The 16,524-nt window shown below is 48.2% G+C and overlaps 1 protein-coding gene across 1 annotated transcript in view; it reads right to left on the bottom strand.

Moving 5' to 3' along the window:
* The window catches only part of St8sia2 (ST8 alpha-N-acetyl-neuraminide alpha-2,8-sialyltransferase 2), a 74,288-nt gene that overhangs the window by 18,929 nt on the left and 38,835 nt on the right, over nt 1-16,524 (bottom strand). The window contains exons 3-5 of the mRNA XM_087901302.1: nt 13,340-13,468; nt 8,634-8,891; nt 2,707-3,000 (exon numbers count right to left, since the gene is read on the bottom strand). Of these exons, the coding sequence (XP_087757428.1) occupies nt 2,707-3,000; nt 8,634-8,891; nt 13,340-13,468 (681 nt within the window). The remainder of the gene's footprint in view (nt 1-2,706; nt 3,001-8,633; nt 8,892-13,339; nt 13,469-16,524) is intronic.

Below are 16,524 nucleotides of genomic sequence, written 5' to 3'. Positions count from 1 at the left end.
AGATACTGGCATGCCTCAAAAGTCGCCTCTCCTTGGCGATCCTCACCAGCGGCCCGAGAGTGCCAGATTCTCCAGGTCCTCTCAGACGTGTGTTGTCTTCTGGCCGCTTTATTAATTTGTTGGATGGCAGCTATGCTTCTAGGTGAGAAGTGGTACCCCGCTGTGGTTTTATGCTCTCTGCCGTCATCCGTGATGCTGAATGGCTTGTCATATGCTAATTATCCATGTGCCTAGCTTCTGTGGAGAAATGTCTATTCAAATCCTTCTCCCATTTTCTGAATTGGGTTGTTGGTGCTTCTGCTGTTAACGCTGTAGGAGTTCTTTACAGGTCCTGGATGTTCATCCCTCACTGAACTTACTACCTCTAAATACTTCTGCCTATTCGATAGGTTTTCTTTTTCACTTCCCCAATTGATCATCATGTATACACAGTTGGTCCCCTGCCTTCTTTCTCCACCATCCCTGGGACATTTCTCCCACGATTTCACTCTGCACCCCTTGCAAATATGTTCCTTCATTTTCAGGGAGCCCCAGGTAAGGCCAGAGATGGAGGCAAGCCCTTTCCCAGGGACACAGGCTGCCCACCTTCTCACTGGGCTCAGGACCCCGGAAGATGGAGGGGTCTGTGTAAGAAAACCCACCCCAAGGCATCTCTTCCTTTCCTTCCTCTCCTGGCTCCAAGCTGGAGGTGGGGCAGCCCACCTGTTGCTCCTGCAGTATTCCCTCCTGGACTGCTGGCAGAGAGAGCTGCCTTCTTCCCGGGATCAACAGCCTGTTTGTTTAAAGGGCTCATTACTGCTACTTAATGCTATTTTGACAGATGAAAGTGAGTCAATTATAGCTAAAAATAGCTCTGGCTGCAGAGGCTTCTTCCAGGTGGCTGCCTGGTCCATCCAAAAGACTTTTGCTCTTGTTGCCAAAGGGCAGTTGTCTGCCCTAGGTTTTCTCCCTGAATCTCCAAATCAACTCAGGAGGGGCCTCCTTCTAGCAATAAAAGGCCTTCAAGGCTTGGGACCTAAGCCCGGGAGAGCAAGGTTACTCTGACAGGCCCACTCTGACAGAACTCAGTGAAAAGATGCTGAAGAGGTTCCCTGGAGCCTCTGTGTCCTTCTGGAACAGGGGTCACTCTGTCCCTCCAGCCTCGAATGTGGTTACCCTTGTGGTTTGTTTCTTGAGATCTGTCTTGGGACCAGTGTGTTCCCTGTGATCACACATACCAAAATACGTCCAATGAATGTCTTAGGCTCACCTTTTTTTTTTTTTTTTCACGAGCATGGGTTCTATGAAGGGGGTTCAGATGGCTTTCCAGTTATTATGTTGAGGTGCCACCGAGTAGGGCTGTGATTGGCTCATTGGTTGGGTGGACAGTTGGATAGGTCAGTATCCTGACCTATATATGTATATGTATAATATATATATATACGTATATATATATATATATATATATATATGACACATATACCTGATAGACACGTCAAATCTATATCTAGGAAAGTACTCAATTCCTCAAAACCTACTCCCTCCCGCCCCACCATGTAGGCTTCCGTAGGTTCTCTCATATGCCAGAATATAGCACCACCATCCACTCATGTGCTTAAGCTCTGACCCCAAAATGATGTGACAAGAGATGCACTCAATACCATCTGTCCCCAGTGCTCTGTCCCCAGCTACCATCTATCTGACTGCATCTTTGCCCAGAACCGCCCAGACAAGCTATTCCTGAGTTTCCGACTAATAGCAATTAGGAAAAACACAGGTACTGGTTTTTTTTTTTTTCAGGATTCTAAGTTTTGGGGGTGATTTCTGACCCTGTAATAGATAACTGGAACCAAGGGCGTGAGGGATTAGCATCCAGCTCTGCTGCCTGGTGTGACCCAAGGTGTGACCTCAGGAAGACTCCTGGCCCAGAGCCCTTGGGGGTGGGCCTGTGCCTGGTCTCGCAGTTGGGAAGAAATAAGCAGGAAGTAAGGAAATACCAGTCTGGCTGGGCTGTTGAAAAGCCCAAGTGATTCAATGTGGATTTAATCAATTTTTAATTTTTTTTAAAATTTTTTTTGAGACAGGGTCTCATGCAGCCCAAGCAGGCCTTGAACTCCCTATGTTGCAGAGAATGACCTTGAACTTCCAATCCTCCTCCTCCAGCACAGAGCTTTTAGTCACCATGCCCTGGTTTGTGCAGTGCTGGGGACTGAACCCAGGGCTTCGTATGAGAATCAAGGATGGCGGTGACAACGGTGTTAACAATGACAGCGTGTCTGTATTAATTGCTGTCCAGACCTCATTTCATTTAGTCTTTACACTCCGGCAATGTTAACCTTCCCACTCCTGCTTACTGATGAGGAAATGAAAGTCTCCAGAGCTTGGGGTGACATGTTGAAGTCAAAGCCATTCGCTCCTGGTGGAAACCACCTACCTGAGATGGCGGGCATGTGACATACCTGTCACCATCTTCCTTCCCAAGTCCGCTGCATCGGTTCCCATTGAGCCTCAAAACAACCTCCAATTGCTTTCTTAAGAGCACAGGGAGTAGGGAGCTCACCCAGATGAAACCCATCTGCCAGCCGCCCTCATTGCTGATAGAGCCTCCAGAAAGTCCAGGAAGCTTGCTAAGAGCACTCAGCTAACGGGTGTGGAGATGGAAGCGCATCTGAGAGGCAGCCCTGTTTACCACGCACACCCAACCCTCAGCAACGATGCCACACTCACCCTCGGACTGCGTGCAGCAGGCGCAGGGAAGGGTAGGCCGTGCGGACGTTGACGTGGTGCTTCAGGATGAGAGCGTTGACCCACTCCACACGTTCTTTGCCACCCCGGGCCATAAAGGCAGGTATCCACAGGATGCTGCCATTGAGGCCATGCAGCCGCTGCAGCAGCTTCTCCCGCCACGTAGCATTCACCAGGTCCTCAAAGGCCCGCTGGATGACTGAGGGGTTCATAGTCACTAGGTCTGTCTTGAGGCCCACGTCCCGGGCATACTCCTGAACTGGAGCCAGGTTGCACCTAAGGGATGAATGGCAACCTGGTTATTTGGGATGGTCCTTCTGACATGAACTTTACCCTGCCCTCTTCCGCTTCGTGCTTCTTTCTCTTTCTCCTCAGAAATGCATCAAGGGTACTTCACTGGTGTTTCCCATCTCTTCTTTCCTGCCTCAAATGTTTAAGTGAACCCCAATCATATCCTTAAACACAAAATGCCATTGGAGGTCAGTATCTAAAAGAGGAAGCACAGTGCTGGCCCTCAGCCCCACAATGAGGTCACTCTTAGTAGGTATGCCCTGGCCCATTTGGTGACACCTTAGAGTGGAGACTCAGAAGACAGATTTCCAGGTTCAACACTCAGATCTGACACTCTGTACCTGGGCGGCGGCTTTCTCAGCCTCTCTGTGCTTCCAACGAGCTTTCGTGACTTTGGTTCGTGGCAGAGACCACAAGAACAGTGGGTACTCAGGATGCTCCTGGACCACAACGAGGGCATAGCCCATGGTAACTGCTGTCATCTTTCTATCGGGGGTGGGGGACTATCAGGTGCCAGAGCGGGGAGGGAAATCTAAAGGATGGATGAGCAAAAGAGCAGTGGTGGATAGGAGGGAAGGAGAGCTCGTCTCCAGTTTGTAATGTCAGAGGACTCCCACAGAGACTTGTTAAAAATAGGATTCCCCAGGTCCTGATTCAGCAAGCCGCAGAGCTTAGGAATTTATATGTATATCATGTGCATACATATTCTTTCTAAAAATCTCTTCCTCTTTGGGTTCTAAGCAACTTAAACACACACACACACACACACACACACACACACACACCATGCTATGGAAATTGAGGCACAGAAAATTTGCCTGAGGGCATCGAATGCAAAGAAGCATGGTTCTTAGAGGAGGGACGTGAATTGGTCTGACTAGCATGGATTACATCGATGAGACAGGGAAGCCAGATGAGACATCAGAGGTTGGATATGTAAGGACTTGGCTCCGAAGGCGGTAGGAAGCCATCTGAAGGGTGCTGGGGGAAAGAGCAAATGGGCCGATCTGTATCCTGCAATCTCTTGCTGAACCAGTCAGCCTGCCTATTCCCTGAAGGTAGGCCTTGGGTCCCTTCCTCCAGAGTTCTGGCCCAGCTGTTGAAGGGCCCCTGGGACTGAGTCTGCAGGCAGGAAGCGCTTACTCTCCTCCCTGGAGATATGGATGGGAAGAACAGTCTTTGGATCAGCGGGAATTAATGGAGAACCCAGAGCAAGTATGGGCAGTGTGGAGGCTGACGGTGTGTAAGCGAGGGGCCAGGCGCCATTGCTTCCAGTGTAGCTCAGACACCATTTGCCTTTAAGCAACAACTTTTCTTCTTTGCCTGGGAAAGAAAGCCAGTTAAGTGGATAGCATACTGGCATCCCTGAGTCCTGGGCTACACTGGCCACTTGGCTAGTATTTTTTCCCTCTCACAAGTCAGTTCATTTTTACTGTGAACCTGTAATAATAACCCTGTTTTAGAGACAGAGAAAGGAAGTTCTCAGCCACCAACTGACTTGCCCAAATTCCCTGAGCCAGGAAGGGAACTATTAGGATTTGGAAGCTTGTGATCTCTTGGGAGCCTCACCCCGTCCAATACCTTGTCCCCATCCCTTTTATTGGGACCGGAAATGCTGGGAACCTCTTCAGATGCCCCTGCTCCATGCCACAGAGAGTGAGAGGTACTTGCAGCACAGTGCCCTGCCTGGGCCACCCATGTCTCCCAATTACTCCAAGGCCAGCTGAGCCAGGCTTCCGAAACTTGGCTGATTAAATCCCCAGGGGGATTGAATCCTGTCAGGCTCACTGGAGATTACCACTGCTAACCGTAGCGGGGCAAAGGAGGCAGCAGAGGTTGAGTGGGCATCTAGCAAATTTGAGGACTGCTCAGATGGTGGGGAACACACTGACTGATTACTATCATGAGGACCAAAAAGGCCTCCGCTGGAAGAGACAGGGTATTTGTGCCCTCTGAGGGCAGGGCCGTTCACAGCAGTGGCTTCACAACCTACATGGGGTTGGGATGGGGAGTTGGGGGTGGGGTCTGTGGGAGTCAAGCTTGCCCAATGATATATCCTACTGAGGACATTGCCGCTAGGCATGTGTGGGGGCAGATATCGCGGGGGTGGGTGGGTGAACAGTTGAGACAACATGTGGCCTCTGGAAATGTTCCTTCCCACTGACATAGAATACATGATTTATTTATTTATTTATTTATTTTTCTATTAAAGTGTGGTCAAGTCCTTTCTGACTTTGGCTCTGGCGGAGGCGCTCTTGTTCAAAGAGAATTCTAGGCGAAGAAGCTGCACTGTAGATGGGCCTGGCTTCTGGCAGGAAGGGAGCTGGCCCCTTTCAAAATAACTGTATCCACAGGTACATGTAGAGTAAGCCTCAAGATGAAGGGGCAGTTATGGCTTCGAAGCCAGGCTGCCAGCTCTACAGCCTAACCCTACTGTGTAGCTAGTCACCTGGATCTGGGCCATCCGTGCCTCAGTTTCCTCACTGGGAAGGACAGTGCTGAGAGTTAAATAAACTCATAGGTGTGCACAGGCCAACACCAAATGCCATGAACATGCTATTACTAATGTGCTGAGGGGACAGCCGATCTAAAGGGTCTATGCTGATGGTGATTTCCCCGTGTGTGTGTGTGTGTGTGTGTGTGTGTGTGTGTGTGCACGTGTGTGTGGGGGTGTGTGTGGGTGTGTGGGTGTGGGTGTGTTACTAAGAAGAAGGAAGCTGAGAATGGCATCTCTCCTCATCCTGGTATTGTAGTCTTGTGTCATCCTCTCATGCCTAGCTGTCCCGGCCATCTCTGTTCCCAGAAGCTGGCATGCAACCAGCATCTGCTCAATACAGTCTCCCGGACTTGCTTCCCCATCCTTCCCCTTGTGGTCTGCTCTTCCTTGTGGGAGGTGGTGCACACTGCAAGTTCACTCTGTTCCACGTGTCTTGAGACCTACTAGGGCTTCTGGGGTCCTGTTCCCCAATAGTTTTCTGAGAAGGTGGCCATGTCCCGTGTGTCCCTCACATGGAGTGTGGCCGAAACATAAATGAGGAAAACTAATTTTGGAGACTTTGATAGATGGAGACAGGCATTCGTTAGGAGGGACTGTTTCAGTATTTGGCATTGGTGTGCAGGCCTGTGGAGCCCTGCTGTGTGCTAGGCACACCAGGATCAAGGCACAGCCACAAAAAAACTCCTATCATTTCAGGAGCTCGCTGTCTGGGGGTGAGGTAGTGCAGTGGAGACACAGGGTTTATAGAGAATGAATACTCAATGTCCCATCATGTGGGAGACACAGGGCATGCCCATGTATACCATTCATGACATCATGTTCTTCTGTGTGTGTGAGTGGAAGTGTGCTTGTGGATGTGGGGGTCAGCAGAGCATGCTGAAGCCTGGGCTCTTTATGTGCATCTTGCATACATTCATTGCTGCATCTTGCATACCTCCCTTACTGCATCTTGCATACATTTGTTGCTGCATCTTGCATATATTCATTGCTGCATCTTGCATACATTCATTGCTGCATCTTGCATAAACCCCCGTTATGGTCTTGTGGGAAACCCAGAGATTCAGGCTTACTTCATATCTCATGCCTCTGTATTTCAATAAGCCAAAAGATATGCGTCCACATTAAAGTGTGGAGAAAGCTGGCTTAGCATCTGGAGAGGCTTCATCATGGGAGGACCTTAGAATCCGAGCCAACACAACCCAGACATTTTACAGATGAAACCAAGGAAGTGGGAGTGAGTGATCTACTCCAGGTCACTTGACAAATGATCATTGGAGCCAAGACTGAGCTTCAGAACCCACACTGGGAACTATGGGTTGACCATGGCCATGACTTCTAGAAATTCTTTTTCATTCAGTTAGGGATCCCAGCTCATAGAAGGCCAAGCATCTTCAGGGTGAATCTTTTCTCTGCAGTCAGGAGTGGGGCTTAGTGTGGCTTGGGAAGCTGACTGTCGAAACGCATTACTCTGCCTGTCCTGCGAGAGTTATATGAGGTTGGAAAGACTTCCTCACTGCTGGCTGCACCCTGGAGGAGAGTTGACCCCAGGAGGAGGCTTTGCCCTGTGTCCTCCATTTTAACAGCCATTCTCCTACCCCTCACCTCTCTGGCTTCCAATCAGACAAGTTCCACACAGTTTCCTCTCTTTTCTTTCCCAGACCCTCTCTTTAGACTGGAGGGCTTGGAAAGGTAGGACAGAGCTATTGGCTCTGCTAGTCACAGAAAGACCTGGTCAGGGGAACAAAAAGGAAGTAACTGGTACCCAGGCTACTGTAGCACCTCCAGTCTCAGGGGATGCGGGAGTGATTCTACTCATTTCTTCCCATGTCCTCAGGTTCAGGGAACTCGCTGGTCGTGATGCTCCCAAAACCCCAGAATGAGAGATCCTCTTTGCACAAGGGCAGTCCTAGCAGAAATGTGAGATGTGGCGCACATTTCTGCCAGGGCTGGCAGCACTTTGGGATGAAACTTGAGGCACCCTGTGTCCTACTTTTGTCTAGAAGACAGCAATACCTTGTTTCTGAGTTTGTATGGCTCGAGGGTTAGGTGTCAGGTCTCTGGGTAGCTGTCACAATGTCCCAAGTGATGGCAAAACAAGAGCCGATGTCACAGAGAAAATGACTGTTGAGTTTCTTTATCACTCTTCATTTCCTAAGTTTTGACTACAGAATACTAAGGTTACAGGTGGAATACGCCTTCCAGAATACTGGATGACTTTTATGGCCCCAGCACAGGAACTACCCATCCAGATTTTCTTACTCCCCTGTGTGCCAGGCTCTGTCTAGTGTTCAGAGAACAAGTTCTTTCTGTAAGGGCCAGACAATAAATATATTCAGCCTTTCAGGCTATATGTGCTCTGTATTGCTTTAGCAAAAACATCCCAGCTTTGCCCAGAAAGCTAAAAGGATGAGGGTGGGCCTGAGTGGCTGTGTTATAATAAAGTTTTATTTACAAAGCATACGGAGGGCCATGGTCTGCCCACCTCTGAACTCTTCTTTCTGATTCCCAACCTTATAATCCAGAATCACCTGGACTCTCTGGGTCACACAATGCTCCTGTCCTGTCCCCAAGGTGACTTAATTGATTAGATGTACATTCTGATTGGAAATAAGGATCCCTGTGATGAATCTTTATTGCCAATTTGATTGAATTTAGAATCCCCTGGGAGACACACCTTTGGATATGACTTTGAAGAACTTTTCAGAGAGGTTTGACTGAAGAAGTAAGCCCCGCCCCAAATGTTGTTGTTTCATCCTAAGGGCTGGGTCTTCAGGCTGAATAAGAAGGGGAGAAAAGAGCTGAGCACAGACATTTACCCCTGTTTCTTAACTGCAGATGTGATCTTACCAGATGCTTTATGCTCTTGTTGCCACGCCTTCTCCATCATGATGGACCCTCAGACCACATGTGCAAACAAGCCCTTGCTCCTTTAAGGTGCTTTTGTCAGGTGTTTGGGTGCAGTGATGAGACAGATAACTACCCAATGCTCCCCCAAAGCAAGTATGACAAGCAGTGGAAGTTGAGAACAGGATGCACCTGACAAATATGTCCTGTTTCAGTCACCTGACTTAAATATACCTGCCACTTAGGGTCCAAACCCTTGCCGCAGATGGTTGGTTACCTTATGACGAAGCTGTGTGTGTCAATCTCCTGCCCACAGCCGCTGTTCAGCAAGACCCCCGAGTTGCCCACGATGGCACAAGTCTGGAAATGCTTATTCTTCAGGGGTGAGGTTCTGGGAAGGAGTTCATAGAGGTTCTGGGAAACGTTCATTGTGCTGTCTCGATCAAAGATGTAATGAATAATATCTCCGGGCTTCAGGGTCCCCTTAAGGACGGAAATATCCTTCTCCGCATCCAAGAACTTTAAAATCTGCTTCCTGTGGAAACCAAATGAAGAAAGTCTCTGTGCTGCTAGATGCTCTTAACAGGCTCAGATGTTCTACTCCATGTCACCCTGCGAGGATGCTACCACCCAGGAACCAGGTGAGCACACTTGGAGGCTCAAATGCTTTCAAGGATGCTCTCTGGCTTTGCAGAAGGCCCTAGATAAAAGGATGCTACACTGACACCAGGAAATCTTCAGTAGTGGGCAAACCCAGCCCTTTGGCCCAGCCTACATCAAACTGCCTGTCTTAGAGGAACTTTCATCTAACAGGGAGTCAGAGTGATGTGTGCCCTGATCCCCTATTGGCCTCTGCTTTTCCTAGAAGGCTTCTACAGGTGACCATGATGGTGGTGGTCGGGGCAGGGAGGGGTAGCAGAGGTGGCATCCTCTGTAGATGGGTTTGTGGAACTGTGATGGGGAATTGCTACTTCCACTTGGAAGATTCTGTAAGTGTAGCCTCCTGGCCTGTACACTGGCCCATTATGTGTAATGCCTCTTATTTCTCTAGTGTTGTCTGGTGGGGGGTTGTGAATCATGACATCTCCTTGATCCTACAGAGACAGGATCCTCTGGGCCTGTTCAGAACAGCGTGGTCAAAATACATCACACCATTCTCTAGGTTCTGGGGTAAGTTAGATCTAGAGGGAAAGTTCTAGAACAGAACAAGGAAAGGCTGGAAGACACTGGAACAGGAATAGGTGTCTTCATGAACTCAGGAGAATTTAGCCAAACACAGCCTATCTCTAGGGGCCTGAGCACCAGTGTGAGCTCCACTTATAGGAACCTAAGGACTGGGTCAAGGATGACACCCATATACTGGCTAACATGGAGGGAGGGGAGAACTCTCGCAGGGCCCACAGCAGTAGACAAAGAACTACAAACAACCAAGGAATACCAAAAGCAGGATAGTCTCCCCAGAGAATAGCCCCTAGCTGGTGATCCAATACCAAGTGGTCAGCCCTGAAGTCATACACACGTAGAAGCAACATACAGACCGAGCAGGTTGTGTTTATGTATTTAGGACTATAAACATTCATATATAGATACATGTGTGCATGTCCACACACGTATGTAACAATGCTATGAGTTTGAAATGGCGGCAGACACATGAGGGAGGCTGGAGGGAGAAAAGGGAAGGGGAAAATGATGCAATTATATTTTAATTCAACTTTAAAAAGAACTGCTTAAGGAGCTAGAGAGACAGCTGAGTCGACAAAGGGCTTGTCATGCAAGCTTGAGGGCTTAAGTCTCATCTCAGGAACCCACATCTTAAAAAGGCAGGCACAGTGTCATGTGCCTGTCATCCCAGGCTGGGGAGGTGAAGATGCACAGATCCCTGGGGCTCCATTGCGAGCCAGTCTAGCCTACTCAGCAGGTTCTGGGCTAATGGGAGACTGTCTCCAAGACCAATGTGGACAGCTTGTGAGGAACAATGCCAGAGGGTGACCCCTGCCTTCTGCATGTTCATGCCTATATACACACATGCACCCACGGATGACAGACAGACAGACACATAAAACGCCTAAGCCACCATTTTTAAGACATGGTGATGATTGTAGTCATACAGAGAAAGGAGCTGGGTGCTCGGGTCAGCTGGTCTAGTTGTATCTCCTGCAGCAAGTCCCTACTTCCCCTTTGAGAACCGAGCCAAGGAAGCTTGTCTTCCTTCCACAAATGCATGTGTGGCTTGCAAATGTGTGACTCTTCTTGGATGTGTACATGGTCACACTGAGCCTTGAGCTTGCAGAGTACCCTGAGGCAAGTCCTAGGAGGTCGCAAGTCTGTGTACTTGGAAAGGAGGAAGAATCTGGAAGCTGTGACTGACACCTGAGGAAACCTGATTCTGTGGGGGTCTGAGTCGAATGATTAATATATATCTAGATTTAGGGTGTTCTGAGACAGTCAAGGGGGCAGCCAGCACCCCTTGGGCATGGCACATTCCGTCCACTAGCCACTGTCCATTAGTGACTGGAGTCTCCAGTTACTGCGCAGGGAGAAGCCACCTTGGCTGAGGACTTCTTACTTGTTAACAGGAAAGAAAAGCGACTGACTTACTCCACTTCACGAAAGACTATACAACTTGACACGCTAATATACTTTGTAAATTGCTAATATCCCTTGCAATTACTTACCCCAAAGTATTTAAAAGCAAAGAGAGCCCCCAGAAAGCTCATAAATAAATACCTCTGTGAGGGAATTAATTTCTAACTAATTATGAGAAATTACAATCAATTATTAAATATCATTCCAAATCACTCACAGAATCTTTTATTGTGAATAATTTTGGGAACTAATTGAGTGGAGGGAGATTCCTTTTCCCTCTGGGTGGAGGCATATTGTTCTTTCTACAGTGGCTGCTGACTACAGGCTCCTTACAGAGGCAATGGCCTCCTTTTCTACACAGACAGGATGTGTGTGTGTGTGTGTGTGTGTGTGTGTGTGTGTGTATCATGTGTGCGTGTACGTGCATGTGTGTACCCACAACTATGCATGTGAGTGTATGTGTATGAATGTATATATATATATATGTGCATCCATGTGTGTGAGTGTGCAAATGTGCACACATGTGTGTGCATGTGTGCGTCTCTCTATTCCTTACTGCCTTTTCAGAGTTCCTACAGGGAAGGTCCAGAAGGAGCTGACGTGGGTGGGTGCTGGCAGTAGGATTTTACCCTCAGGTGCTATAATGGGGAACATGAAATATGGTGGCCACCCAAAATATATGGCCAACTCTGAATCCCTGGAACCTGTGAATGTGATTTTATGCAGAAACAGCATCCTGGCAGATATGATTTAGGATCTTGAGATGAGATCATCTTGGATTCCCCGTGGGCTCTAAATCCAGTGACAGTGTCCGCTGAGAGATGGAGGATAAAGTTACACCGACTCAGATGATGAGACAGAATAGATAGATATGAAGGTGATACAGCCACGGGGACATCCAGGACCCCCAGAAGTCTGCAAAAGCAGCAAGGAGGGCTCTCCTGGAGCTGCTGGGACAGCACTCAGAACTGAGGCTTCTAGAACCATCTAGGGGAGAAAGGCTTGACTTTAGCCTTAGATTGGTGGGGGTTGCTGCTCTGTTAGCTCCATGGTACCCAGAGGAAAGGACGTGACTGTCAAGTCAGTGCAACAAGGGTGGGTCTCACTTAGGTGACCCAAAAAGAGGTACTGAGAAAGATCGCCTGGTGGCAGCTCTTCCAAGTGGCCTCTCAGTTGTCAGGCTCCCAGATGGCAACACTTTTTAGTCCCACACCCTTTTTCTCTCCCCATGAAGCACCTAGAGCTAGGGGGTAGAGTCACTGGAGGGGGCAACTCCCTGCTTAGTGCACTAGTGTATGTGGTCCTTCACCTCTCCTGCTTCACCATACTGATGGCCTGGGGAATCAAACCTTTCCTTACATGGTCCTGACTGCCTCATTCCCACGCCCCATTCCCTATCTTCTGTTTAGTGCTCTTTCAGCCCTGGTCACAAATACCATGTTCAGAATGTGTGCATGCAGGATGCACATGGCACACCTGATAAACTCCTAATTACCCTTCAAAACATTGTTATAGGCCAGCCTTACCCAGTAGCCCTCTTGGACCCCTTAGAAAATGAATGGCTCCCTTCAGTACAATCTCTTTAGCTTTACCAATCTGCAAGATATAGTACCACCTGGTGTGAAATCCTACCTTGTTGTCCTGTCTTTGCTTATTTTTGTGTTTTTCTGCCTAACTTTGCCTATTTATGGGCCACAGGTCAATGCTCGGAAATGAGCACCAGATGGGTCAGTTCTGACTGCATCTGAGCCAAAGTCCCAAGCACCAAAGTTATCATTTCTCCCCATGTCCACCACCCGAGGATGACTTTTGTCTGAGGGTGCCAAGGCCAGGACAAAAACTTTTCTCTGATTTAGACAGATCAGTCTCTTGGAGGTCGACCAGATGTCAGGTCAGTTCTGTGTGTGTCTTTCAGCTATAGTTCTGCGTTTTCATGTGGGTGGAGGTAGGGAGACTACCTTAAAGTCTTTCATTCTTTAAGGGCCGTGGGAGGTGGCAGACAAGGTGAAGGACTGTCACAGAATGGGGACATAAGTACCAGGGAAAGACAAACAAGAAACAACTGTTTATGCCAGAGAAAGATACCCGTGACCTGCACTGCGCAGAAGCGGAGTTCCCAACTTAAACTGATGTCCCTAGGGGGCTGGTCACACATGCCACCTCCCCTTGCCCACATGGCTGCATATCCACATGGGCCAGGTGGCTGGGCTTGTCCCAGATTTTGATTTTTAATTATCATTTAATAGATGGAACCTGCTTCCTCAGGAGGAAAACATTCATTTCTATCCTGGCTTCTTTAGATAACAGAGTTGCAGTTTGGTGACTCATGGTACAGACAGCCAGGCCTGCCTGCCCCCCCCCACCTCTCTCTCTTGTCCTGTAGGTAATGACCCATACCTGATCCTCAGAGAGAGTGTCTGGTTGTGTCTCCATTTGGATGAAGCCGGCTGGATGCCGTGTTTAATGCTCTCATTACTTCTGTCAACAACAGCTGGCAGTGAAGAGCCATTTATTACAACCTCAGCTCTGGAAAGGGGGGAAAAACACGAAGGTAGACAAGATCTGTGAGCCTGCCCATGACAAGTCTAATAGTTTTGTTTTTGCACGGGCTTGAATGTAAACTTCACAAGAGCGAAATTGCAGTTATTACCTGAGAAGGGAAGTCTATTTATCTTCTAGAACGCACGAACTCGCTCCCTCAGGAATAGCCGGCAGACATTGGTTCTTAGAAGCAGGAAGTGGGGGCCCTACAACTGCTCTTCCCTCCTCCCATCTCTGAGCTTCCAGGGGAACCGACAGTCTCTGCCAGGACAGTGCAGTTTCCCTTCTCAGTACAGAGAGGAGCGTCCACAAGAGCAAGGAGCCAGCTGTTAAATGGCAGCCCGCAAAAGTTAAGAGATAACTAAACCCCACGCAGACAATGTCCTTAGAGCCTGTGGCTCTGCCCTCCTTCCCTCCTTCCTATCATTTCTTCTTTGTAAAACCTTTTCAAATACATTTGTGTTTGTATGTATGTTGTGTGTGTGCACATGTGCGCGCACGTGCGTGTGTGTGTGTGTGTACATGTGCACGTGTGTGCATGCGTGTGTGTGTGTGTGGAGGGGTCAGAGAACAACTGACAAGAGTCCATTCTCCTTTTCTGTTATGTGAGTTCTGGGAGTTAAACTCAGATTATCAGCCTTTGTGGAGTGTCCCTTTGATTACTGTGCCATCTCATCGGGCCCCCCTTTTGTTGCTCATAGAAAAAATACCCATCTATGATTTGATTATTAGTCTTGTATCTGCCTGTCTTACCAGGCTTCAAGTGTGGGGTTTTTCTCCTACGTCTCCTTTTCATAACAGTTTAACATAGCAGGTGTCCTATAAGTAACCACTTGTTGAATTTGACGTTGAACTTGGTCCTGAGAAGCCTGGTGTGGAGGAAGGAGCTGGCTGGTTTTGTATTCCTGAGGCAGATCCGCAGGCTGGATAGAAACCATCTTCCTGTCCAACTTAGGGACAGCAGGCATGGGAGGGCTTTTGAACGCAGATACTTGAAATCTATGCTAGTAGGTTTCTAAGAAACCAGGCTCCACTGATAGCTTTGAAGGCAGTCTAGGAGCCAGCCTGCCTCCTGCCAGCGCACACAGATATATGTGGGTCACGTCCCAAGTTCCTTTTGTCTAGCCGGCAGCACATTCTCTTGGCTAGAATGATAAGTGGGTTTGTAAGGCTGGATTCTAGAGCTTTTGAGAGTTCAAACCAAACACCTCTGTCCTCTACATTTGTCTTGGAACAGCCAAGTTCAGAAAGACCAAATCCTGTTAGTGAAGCCTGAACTCAGTACTCTGTTTTGCTTTTACGGAGGTAGAAAAGAAATTCTTTTCAGGGGGCTATCCTGTATGGCACCCTCGCCACGTCTGCCCACCTTTATCCCTCCGTATCCCTTACTCCTCTGGCTCTTGGCACTTGTCTTGTAGCTTTGCAGAGGATAGACCAGGTAACTATGCAGAGGGGCTTAAGGGATCTTATGGAAGAGGACAGAAAGCCCAAACTTCGGAATTGTTATGGTTTCATGGAAGGAAGCGGAATGTATCGTGGAGGTATTTCACAAACTGAGCACCTGTGGACAAATCGCCTTACCACTCCAAGCCACAGTCTAGGTATTTACAGAAAGAAGGGAGCTAAGAGGAATGCACCAGGCTCTGAGGTTCTAGAGTTCTTAAAGGATGGCTATGTTTCCTACCACCTCTCAGGGGTCCAGGGAGGCTGGTATGGCTGCATCCTCTCTGGTATTGTTCCCTCTCTGTCCCTGTCTCTGTCTCTTTCTCTCTCTCTCTGTGTGTGTATAGGATGTTAGGCTTCTTCCTCAATTATTCTATTATTATTATTATTGTTATTATTATTTTGGGTTTTCAAGACAAGGTATCTGTAGCTTTGGGACTTGTCCTGGAACTTGCTCTGTAAACCAGGCTGGCCTCGAACTCACAGAGTGCCTCTGCCTCCTGAGTGCTTGGGATTAAAGGCATGTGCCACCACCTTCTGGCATATCTTATTTTTTGAGACGGTGTCTCTCACTGAACCTGGAGTTCCCAGTTCGTCTGGACTGTCTAGCCAGCTGCTCCATAGATCTACCTGTCTCTGCCTTCCAAGTGCTAGGATTACAGGTGCACACCTCTGCACCTGGCTTTAATTTTGGTTTTGTTTAATATGGGTTCTTCAGATTGAACACATCACCTCAGACTTGCTCAGCAAACACTCGCCCCACTGAGCTATCTTCCCAGCCCTGGTACTTACTGCCTCTTTATGTGTGTTTGAGGCAAGAACGGTAAACTCAGGACCATGAGTATAGTGGTCACATTCCAAGTCCTCCAATATTCACGGCAACTTCCATTATTAGTAGGGGTGAGTGACAGAAGTAGTTTACTGTTTGAGATGGGACATGGTCTTCTTAGGCGCATCATGGCTGGCATCTTGTAGTTTTAGGTGAATTTGGTCCCTGGTGATACTCCCTAAAAACTGGACATTTTGCTTGGCATCAGGCATGCTCAGGAGAAAGCATCTGCAGAGCTCCGGACTCATGGAAGCTTGTAATGGGGACCTGCTCGGAAATCTCTAGGTGGGGTCTCCCAGATTCTCTTGGGCACAAGGTGGTAAAAGAAGGATCCAGGCACTGATAATGGTAACATGTCATTCTGATCCTGGTTCCTAGCTGTCAGGGAAATCTTGCATAGACATCCTTGGTGCGGAACTTCAACCCTGGCTCTGTGACTATCTGGCTAGAGGGCATGAAAAGGTCTCTTCAGGCTCCTGGTCTTCGCCTTCATGTCTATACACTAAAGGGGGCAGCTTAGCTATCCTGAGGGACGGCCTCTGTTTACATGCTTCAGATATTCTGCGCTATCCAAACCCAGCTGGACTACTGAGGGAGATTTGTTCTCTTCTGTGAATGTGCCCTTCAGGTCCCAGAATCCTTCTCTCATCTCCCAAATGCTACAGGTACATTTTTGGATTGAGTTGCTTCACTTTCAACTCTTTTTTTTTAATTTATTTATTTATTTATTTATTATGTATACAATATTCTGCCTGTGTGTCTGCCTGCA

The sequence above is a fragment of the Myodes glareolus genome, chromosome 24 (assembly GCF_982192425.1).
Source record: "Myodes glareolus chromosome 24, mMyoGla1.1, whole genome shotgun sequence".
Taxonomy (NCBI): domain Eukaryota; kingdom Metazoa; phylum Chordata; class Mammalia; order Rodentia; family Cricetidae; genus Myodes; species Myodes glareolus.
The sequence above is the reverse complement of the archived record's forward strand: the minus strand, read 5'-3'. Positions and strand labels throughout refer to the sequence as shown.